General features: G+C 42.8%; 1 protein-coding gene across 4 annotated transcripts in view; it reads right to left on the bottom strand.

Annotated features, from left to right (window-relative positions):
- Positions 1-507: 507 nt before the first annotated feature.
- PRR14L (proline rich 14 like) overlaps positions 508-9,988 on the bottom strand; it is a 62,826-nt gene continuing 53,345 nt past the window's right edge. For all 4 annotated transcript variants that reach the window (XM_044243855.1, XM_044243850.1, XM_044243852.1 and 1 more), the window contains 2 exons: positions 6,936-7,007; positions 508-4,969 (listed from right to left, as the gene is read on the bottom strand). In XM_044243855.1, the coding sequence (XP_044099790.1) occupies positions 4,690-4,969; positions 6,936-7,007 (352 nt within the window). In that variant the 3' untranslated portion in view covers positions 508-4,689. The remainder of the gene's footprint in view (positions 4,970-6,935; positions 7,008-9,988) is intronic.

The raw sequence follows: 9,988 nt of genomic DNA, 5'->3' as shown, positions 1-9,988 counted from the left end.
CCCACTGAATAAAATTTCAAAGGTTCACTGCAGGATCAGAAGGTCATGCAAAGCAAGAGTCCTTGGGGCAGTCTTCAGAAAATGGTGAAACCTCACGACACTTGAGGTAAAATTTTAATCTATTACCAAGCTGTAAGAATAAAATAAGAGGAAAAAAAAAAAAGAATAAAATAAGAGGGGTGCCTGGCAGTCTCAGCCGGTAGAGCATGTGACTCTTTATCTTGGGGTTTGAAGTGTGAGCCTCAAGCTGGGTGTAGACATTACTAAAAAAAATTTTTTTTAAAGATTTATTTTGGGAGAGCGAGTGAGCAGAGGCAGAGGGAGAAAGAGCATCTCAAGCATACTCCATGCTGAGCAAAGAGCCCCACGTTGGGTTTGATCTCACAACCCTGAAATCATGACCCAAGCCAAAAATCAAGAGTCAGACACTTAAACAACTGAGCCGCCCAAGTGTCCCCCCTCTTTCTTTTTTTTTTCAAAAGGATGAAATAACAGCCTTGAGAGTTATTTGAAAGGTTTTCAAAAAAAATTTTATTTTCATAAATTAACACACATAACAGTGGGAATTTTAGAGTCACAAACTACCAAACAGAAAAGGAACTGCAGGGGCATCTTGTATGCCAATGTTACCAAAAATGTACAAATTTCACTGAACTATTGACCATGATAATATATAAACACTTCAGGCAGCTATTTACTGGCCCAGACCAGCCCAAGGAGATGCTGAGGCCTCTCACCAGGAATTCAAATCCAATTCAGCACCAGGGAGGGGCTCATGAAGACACACAATGAACAAGCATCAAATCTGAGAATATGCTGTGCTAGACGGAGGGCTTTATGGGGACCCTCACTTTATAATCAAATTAGCATTTGCTGCTCAATTTGTGGTTAAATGGTAATATGAAACTTTGATTTTTGTAAAACTAAGCCTTCCTCCGAAGTCCGCTGTTTGCATTAAGAAGTGCAGTTGTGGTAAGGCACCCTTCCCATGGATGAATCCAGGAAAGGCTATTCCATACCTCTGGCCAATTATTTAGACTTTGGATACAGCCACCCACAATGTGGTGTTTAAGAGGTCCTTTCCATGATACCAGGGGAAAAGCTTCCAGAAACAAAACAAAACAAAACAAAACAAAACAAAACAAGGGAATTAAAGAAAGCACCAACTGGGTACTTCTCCCTCGGGTGGTGGGAGAAAAGTATCACTTACTAAAAGTTGGTCTTTCGCAGATCTTACTATACATGGAATTATGAGATGGAATCCCAGCCTGGGGACGGAGCGCTGGCTGTGCGTTCCATTAGGCTGTGCCAATGCCTTGGCTCTGCTGCCTTAGTCCCACACACTCCACAGGATCTCAGTCTGGTGGGCAGGGAGTGAACCCTGGGGGGAGGGATCATGCCCAGATGGTAGGAACTGGAATTTACCTCAGGTTGGCTCTGGTGCCCACGCGAAAGACCCTTTCAGGCAAAACTGTGACAAAGTGTCATGATTTTCACAGCTCGTGAAGGAGCGCTGAGTTTGGGGATTCACAGCATGAGTTTCTAAGCTCTTCAGGCTCCAAGTAAGGCAAACGCTACATGTCTTTCCATTGTACCTCCCTCAGCTGTAGCTCTTAGAGTAAGGTCACTAAGAAAAAGTGGACATAATATGCTTGAATAGGTGATGAGGTACATTTAAACGAATGGAGAAACGAAGCTGGAAAGGTGACCAAAAGAGAAGGGGAAAGTGGGTGGGGAGCAGATGAGAGGAAAATGTAGCTATAAACTGAAAAATGGGGAAAACAAAAACCCAAAAAACAAAAACAACAACCCATCTTTGAAGTTTCAGTGAAAAGCTGATGGGCAGAACCCTGATTGGACCTGAGTTTTTTCCTCTCTTTCCTGTATTAAAAATACTAAACCTCTGGAGTTGAGTTATAGCTGAGTAAGTCACAGTTAATTTTAACTTCCCACCACTTGGGGTAGGAAGTCCCCAGACTCAGAAGTTGTACCAGCCTCCAACCCAGGAGACCTCCAGTAGCTCTGGACAGGTGGTGTGCCAGCAGCTGACTAATGCCTCCCATTGCAGGCAGCTTCCACAGGCTCCAAGGACCACAGAAAGCATTGAAGCTGGCCAGGCCAATGATGAAAATGGATGCTAAGACAGGTTGGCTGAGCGTGGTTAGAAGTTGATGTGTCGACTTCAGGCAAGCAATTTCAAGTTTGCAATGGGGGCCCCTTCTTAATTTTGGAGCAGGGGAAAGCCCCTAGTCCGGGGTCAGGCCAAGATTTTCAAGGATAGGCAGGGCTGCCTCAGAGCTGCTTCTCTCCCACATGGCCAGGACAAGGAGAGAGCCCAGGCCTCACTTCCTCCATCCCTCCAGTGTTCCAAATCACTGCTCCTGGCTCTTCCAAGTGCCATGCCTATAAAGGGCAAACTTGAAATTGTGTTTCTGTAATGGTGGTGATGCCATAGCTGTGCTCACTCAACTTCAGTCTGGTGGAGGACATGGCTGCCACATTACTAACTGGTCTACACTGGCAATGGAGCTGGCAAACAGGGCTCTGTTGAGTTGCTAGGAGTTTGCACGCTGTCCAGCAGCACTCCCTAAAAACATCTGTCGGAGGATACAATGGATTACTAATCCCACTCCTTTAGGCAAAAAGAGAGAAGCATTTAGTGTCTAAGGACCTTGTCCTAGGAAGGGAGAGGTACTGAGGTGAAACACAGGTCGTGTCTATACAGTCTGGGCAAAGCGGATGTAGAACGACAGAATCTGGTTCACATCATTTAGAGCCAGTGTGGAAGTGTGGCCCTCTTCTAATGCTATTTGGCCAAGGCCTTAGAAGCCTCCGCGGGTCACCAGGTATGTATCTCACTTACTAAATGCTATGTCTGAGGCAGCGGGCCTAGAAGATAGACGTGGCACTTTTTTTTTTTCTTGCTCATGTCAGTTCTTCTGCTCCAGTGCAGCATAGACTGTCAACCTGCAAAGGAAAGGCACATAGAGACCCCCCGCCCCCACCCCATCTCCCCACCCACTCACAAATGGGGAGACAAAGGAACCCTAGGAGACAACACTCCAGGACGGCACCACGCACTCTTCTCTAACAGACTGGCTTTGAAAATATCTCTGGAGTTCTGACAGTCCCTAGGGGCGGATGCTTCCCAGCAGAGGCTCCTAGGAGAACGGGAAGAGGTGACCAGTGTCCTGAGGCTGGGGGTCGCATCTCACTCACCAGCCAAGGAATGTTAATTCTCTGAACTTTTGTTTTGATAGCAAGAGAGAAAGAAAGATATAACACAAGGGAAGGAGGTAGGGGGAAGCAGGGCAAGGGCACACAGGAGTTAAGTGGAAAAGGAATGACACCTCTGGGCCTGGCTGATCCACAGAGTGTCCTTCTCAGCCACGGACTCCTGCAGGCCCAAATAAAGGACTCTGCTAACTCTGGCACTCCACAAAATTTCCAATAGGTTTGACACAGCCCCCAATACGATGGTGTCCTCAGAGAGGGCTGGTGGTGGAATTTCATGATCCAACCACAAGGATGCATCACTGGCTCTGGAATTTCTGGGTCTGAACCATGCCCTGTCTCACTCCCCACTTCTGGAACACACTCTGGGTTGACCTTTATCACAGCCTGAGCTGTTATGCCCAACTTTGTTATATACTACCACTTCAGATATAACCCATTAAGACCACACCCAACATTCCTATTTTTTAAATGGCTGGGAGGAAAACCTGCTCTTACTTCCATCATTAAAATAAACACATCAACTTAAGGAGCAAGAATGAGAACCCAGATGAAAAAGTACTCCCTCTAATGAGTTACACCGGAAGGTAGAGATGGGGAAGGGGCTGCTTGAAACACGTGATGGAAAAATGTCTCTCCATTGTCCCAAACCATGCACTGATACACTGGGTCAAATGCCTGTCATATATTCTGAAGACGTGTATTGTCTTTCTCCTTGATGTCTTAAAAATTTTGTTTTAAAATCACATTTAAAGGCTCCAAACATGCAGCAATAATACAAAAAAAAAAGGAAATAAAACAAATGAAAATAATCAACACCACAACATTAAAAAGTGCAACTTACTTCGAATGGGGCCTGGACGGGCTCCTCTGGCACTAGTGACCCACAGTCACAGGGGGGAGAAAATGATGGGGAAAAAGCCGCACACACACACACACACACACACACACGCACATGGTTCTAGGCAGACAGACTCAGAGGATTAGGAAACACAACAGCTCATCTTTCCTCAACTACCAAAATGAGCTGGTGTGACCACACAGGATAGGACGCCAGGTCCCCCTCCCTAGGCCATGTCTCTAAATAATCTTGGTCTAGCACCACCGTAAACAATGCAGAACTTTCACATGGACGTGCAAATGCTGTGAGTCCTTGGAATCCTAGTGTTACTGAAGGTGTGCTGTGTCCTCCTCCTGAGGATGGCGAGTGGCGGGGGAGGAGGCCAGATGTCATTCAGGACCATTTCTAGGATAAAGGGAGCATTCCTGAGGTTCAATACTCAGCAGTAGAAGTAGAGGACCCTCTTTCACCATTTCCTAAAAAGGTTGCACCTTAAAATAGGTAAAAATCCATGGACTGCATCTTGAGTAGTTTGGGTGGTATGGCAAAATTAGGCAACCTCTTCCAAGGAGCCTGGAAAACCTAAAATCGAGACCCCCAAACTGAATTGCTTCTCAACAACCAGATGGTCGCTCCTGATCCTCCTCTTCCTTGGCAAAAAATGTCTCCAATTCCATTAGTTTCTGTATCAACAGAGCATCGAGCTCCCGACTCTGCAGAGCTGCCTTCTGCGCCCTGGTAAAGCTGCCTGCCACCTTGACCTTACCACGCGCTCTCCTCTTTCGTGGGACGGTAAAATCCTGAAATTCTAGAACTCGTTTTCTCTTCTGTTGGCTGATTGAGATTAGCGTACCATTTCGTTCCTTAGGTTCCTCAAAGATGGTCTCCAAACACCTGAGAGCAAAGCACAAAAAACAATCAACACGCTGACTCATGTGGTGCGTCTCCTGGGCCACCAACCCTTCTGGTTAACTGGGGCTAAAACTAACAACTACTTACTCAACTCTGGCCAATATTTCTCTCTTTTGTATGAAAAAATATATATATGGGTATGTAATATATGAACACATAGTGAAAAAAACTGCAACTGGACAAAAGGGTAAAGAATAAAAGGCCAGCCCTTGTCAGCAACACCAGCAAATTTTTTTGTGTATCCTCCCGAAAGTCATTCAATGCACAGACACACATATATAAGCATTTATTATCAGAGGTGAGCTCTTTTACATAAAATGCCAGAGTAAACATTTTAAAATTAATAAGCCACATAGGACTCTACTACATACTCTTCTTTTCATTTTTAATTTTTTTTTTTAAATTTATTTATTTGAGAGAGAGACAGTGAGAGAGAGCATGAGCGAGGAGAAAGTCAGAGGGAGAAGCAGACTCCCCATGGAGCTGGGAGCCCGATGTGGGACTCGAACCCGGGACTCCGGGATCATGACCTGGGCCGAAGGCAGTCGTCCAACCAACTGAGCCACCCACGTGTCTTTTCGTTTTTAAACAACTCTTTAAAAATGTAGAAACCAGGGCGCCTGGGTGGCTCAGTGGGTTAAGCCGCTGCCTTCGGCTCAGGTCATGATCTCAGGGTCCTGGGATCGAATCCCGCATCGGGCTCTCTGCTCAGCAGGGAGCCTGCTTCCTCCTCTCTCTCTGTCAAATAAATAAATAAAATCTTAAAAAAAAATAAAATAAAATAAAAAAATGTAGAAACCAAAAAAAACCCCACCAAAAATGTAGAAACCATTCTTTGCTCATAGACTATAGGAAAGAAAAGAAACAGGCCATTGGCTGAATTTGGCCTGTAGTCTGCTGACCCATGACATTTATCTTCCACTTTGAGTTTTTTCTCTCTTACTCAAATGGTAGCAAATTACATACACTATCTTATGCACTGTGCCTCTCTGACTTGCTAATAACCTTTTTTTAAAATTAAGATTTTATCTATTTGACGAAGAGAGACAGAGCACAAGCAGGGTGAGCAGCAGAGGGAGAGGGAGAAGCAGCCTCCTCCCTGAGCAGCTCGATCCCAGGACTCTGGGATCATGATCCAAGCCAAAGGCAGATGCTTAACCAACTGAGCCACCCACGAGCCCGATTCATCTTTTTTTTTGTTTTATTTTTAAATAATTTTTTATTTTTTAATTAACATACAATGTATTATTAGCCCCAGGGGTACAGGTCTGTGAATCACCAGGTTTACACACTTCACAGAACTCACCATAGCACATACCTTCCCCAATGTCCATAATCCAACTACCCTCTCCCTACCTCCCTCCCCCTGGCAACCCTCAGTTTGTTTCCAATTTATCTTTTTAATGGCTATACAGTACATTCCATTATAAGGCTGGATTACAATTTAATCAAAACTAGATTAGTGAATATTTTCAGTTGTTTCCAATCCTTTCCTATTATTTAGTAATGCTGCAATGAATAATCTGTACAAAAGTCTTAGAGCAAATGTTCAATTTACAGGATAAAATCCCAGAAACTCTCTTGCTACAACCTGGACACAATAGGAATTAAAAAAAATGTTCCCTGACTTAAACTGAATTCAGACTCAAAGGCAGCCAATGAAATTTGTTCTGTATTTGGAATCATATCTGAAGACTGACCATTATTAGTCCTGAAGAAGAAAACTGGCATGTTTGCTAAAAACACAAGTACAAATTGAAATAAGACGTTTTCTGTACCTACATCACTCAACGCACATTCACGTCCCATCCTACCACCAACCCCGGTCCAAATGCTGGGAAGTAAAATAACTGAACATAAAACCCTTTCCGAAGGGAAAGGATTGGAGATTTGCATTGATCATTTCAGAAGTCCTCCCAGTCTAATTAACTCCTACTCACGTACCCACCTGTTTGCAGGAGGAGACTTATAATTCTTATTGGTATAGATTTCTTCTAAACTAAACTCTTTTTTCTTCAACCTGAAAAGAGAACAAAGTAAGTTCTTCATGCCTTTTTTTTTTTTAAAGACTTTATTTATTTATGAGAGACAGAGAGTGAGAGCACGAGCAGGGTAGAGGGGAGGAATTGACTCCCCCCATTGAGCAGAGGACCCTGGGAGCATGACCTAAGCTTAAGGCAGATTCTCAACCAAGGAAGCCGCCCAGACACCCCTCTCCACTGAAAGATAAACTCTTCAACGTGAGGCAGGAATCCGTCAGAATCCTAGAGGAGAACATAGGCAGTAACTTCTTCGACATTGGTCACAGCAACTTCTTTCAAGATATGTCACCAAAGGAAAAGGAACAAAAGTGAAAATGAACTTTTGGGACTTCATCAAGATCAAAAGCTTCCACACAGCAAAGGAAACAGTCAACAAAACAAAGAGGCAACCCAGGGAATGGGAGAAGATATTTGCAAATGACAGTACAAAGAGCTGATATCCAAGATGTATAAAGAACTCCTCAAACTCAATACCCAAAACACAGATAATCATGTCAAAAAATGGGCAGAAGACATGAACAGACACTTCTCCAATGAAGACATACAAGTGGCTAACAGGCACATGAAAAAATGTTCATCATCACTAGCCATTAGGGAGATTCAAATCAAAGCCACATTGAAATACCACCTTACACCAGACAGAATGACCAAAATTAATGAGATAGTAAACAACGTGTGTTGGAGAGGAGGTGGAGAAAGGGGAACCCTCTTACACTGTTGGTGGGAATTAAGTTGGTGCAGCCACTTTGGAGAACAGTGTGGAGATTCCTTAAGAAATTAAAAATAAAAATAGAGCTACCCTATGACCCTGCAATTGTACTACTGGGTATTTACCCCAAAGATACAGATGTAGTGAAAAGAAGGACCACCTGTACCCCAATGTTCATAGCAGCAATGGCCACAGTTACCAAAATAGTGCAAAGAAGCAAGATGCCCTTCAAATGGATGAATGGATAAAGAAGATGTGGTCCATATATACTATGGAGTATTATGCCTCCATCAGAAAGGATGAATACCCAACTTTTCTATCAACATGGACAGGTCTGGAAGAGATTATGCTGAGTGAAATAAGTCAAATAGAGAGACAATTATCAAATGGTTTCACTTATTTGTGGAGCATAAGAAATGACATGGAGGATATGGGGAGATGGAGAAGAGAAGGGAGTTGGGGGAAATCAGAGGGGGAGACAAACCATGAGAGACTGTGGACTGTGAGGAACAAACTGAGGGTTTTGGAGGAGGTCTTTCAGCTCTTCCGCAATGAGTTTTAGATGGCTCATGTGCACAGCACAAACTAGATTTTTCTTTTCTAGGCTGCCAATTTTCAGCTTTATGAAATTTTGTCCATTTATACTTACTGGCAATGATATAACTGTATTTGTATCTATTATCATATTTTACAGCTTCTTTTAATCCTACCTTTTCAATGTTTTTCTTCTCCTTGACTGACTGTTTATTTTCTCTTTTTTATCCCCCTTACTGGCTTGGAAATTATACATTCCTCTTTTAGTGGTTGGCAAGAGTTTCAGTAAGTATTTTTAACTTAGAAAATGAAGTACATCACTTTTACCCTTTTCCCAAACACAGGTCCCTGGAATTTTTAATCCCAATCAAACCCATCTCAATTTGTATGTTACTCATGTTCTATTTTTGTCTGTCTCCCTTTTCGTTTTGTAATTTATTTGGTAAAGAAACCAGGTCGTTTGACCTGTGGCTTCCCCAGTCTAGATTTTCTTGATTACACCTAAACAGTATCATTTAACCTGTTCCTCGACCCAAACATATGGGAACTACTATAGGTATTTCCTACAGACTGACGATTAGATATAGAGGCATAATCAGATTCAGGTGTTTTGATAGTAAGATTTTTAGATGGTGGTATATACTTAAATCATGAGGGACTTGTTGTTGACTTTTTCTGTAATACTAATAGCCACTGAAAAAGGCTGACTACATCTATTACTTCTTCAGGGTCATACAAGGTGATCGTCTATCACTCCTCCAATCATTAGGTAGAATTCTTCTATCTAAATCGAAAAACCTCATGCTCATCAATTACTTGGTAATCCTGAGGTACAACGTATGCAGGAAAAACAAATCATACTTGGTTCTTTCCCCTTATTTACTGATTTCCAAAACAATTAATTGGTTCTCTAATCTCATCCAAATATGGCCAATGGATTGTAGGGGCATCTGGGTGGCTCAGTCAGTTAAGTGTCTGCCTTTGGCTTGGGTAATGATCTCAGGGTTCCGGGATCGAGCCCCACACAGGGCTCCCTCCTTAGCTGGAAGTCTGTTTCTTCCTTTCCCTCTGTGTTCTCTCACTTTCTCTCAAATAAATAAAATCTTTTAAAAAAAAGTGTCATTATAAACTACAGCACTTAAACATATTTCTTGTGCTTTAATCTTTTCAATGCTCAGACCATTTCATCTGTGGCCAGTGGGAGTTCCAAACTGGTTCCTGATCTATTTGATATGACCTTAGTAGTCTTTGAGAGCTTTAGCACTTCCTGGTAAGAAAAGATCTTCTATATGCATCTTTTTAAAAAAACCAAACAAACATTTTATTTACTTATTTGAGAGAGACAATGAGCAAGCAGGAGCAGCAGAAAAGGGAGAGGGACAAGCAGACTCCATGCTGAGCACGGAGCCCAATGTGGGGCCCAATCTCACAACCTGGCGATCATGACCTGAGCCAAAATCAAGAACAGGATGCTTAACTGATTGAGCCTGCCAGGCGCCCATATACTCATCTTGTACATTTTCTGCTGTAGAACTTTAATCAGTCCTCGAGAAGTCTTGGTTCATATACCATAAAATTCACCCTTTTATTCATTTGTTTGAGTATACTCAGTTCATTTTGGCTACACTATGTGGAAGAGGATAGCTGCAGGTCACCACGCTTATCTAAGTAGAAACTTATTTTCAGAGAGCATAACTTTTACATTAACTATTATGA

Source organism: Neovison vison, chromosome 3, assembly GCF_020171115.1.
Source record: "Neovison vison isolate M4711 chromosome 3, ASM_NN_V1, whole genome shotgun sequence".
In the NCBI taxonomy this organism is placed as follows: domain Eukaryota; kingdom Metazoa; phylum Chordata; class Mammalia; order Carnivora; family Mustelidae; genus Neogale; species Neogale vison.
Note: the sequence above shows the minus strand (reverse complement) of the source record. Positions and strands in the feature narration are given on the sequence as shown.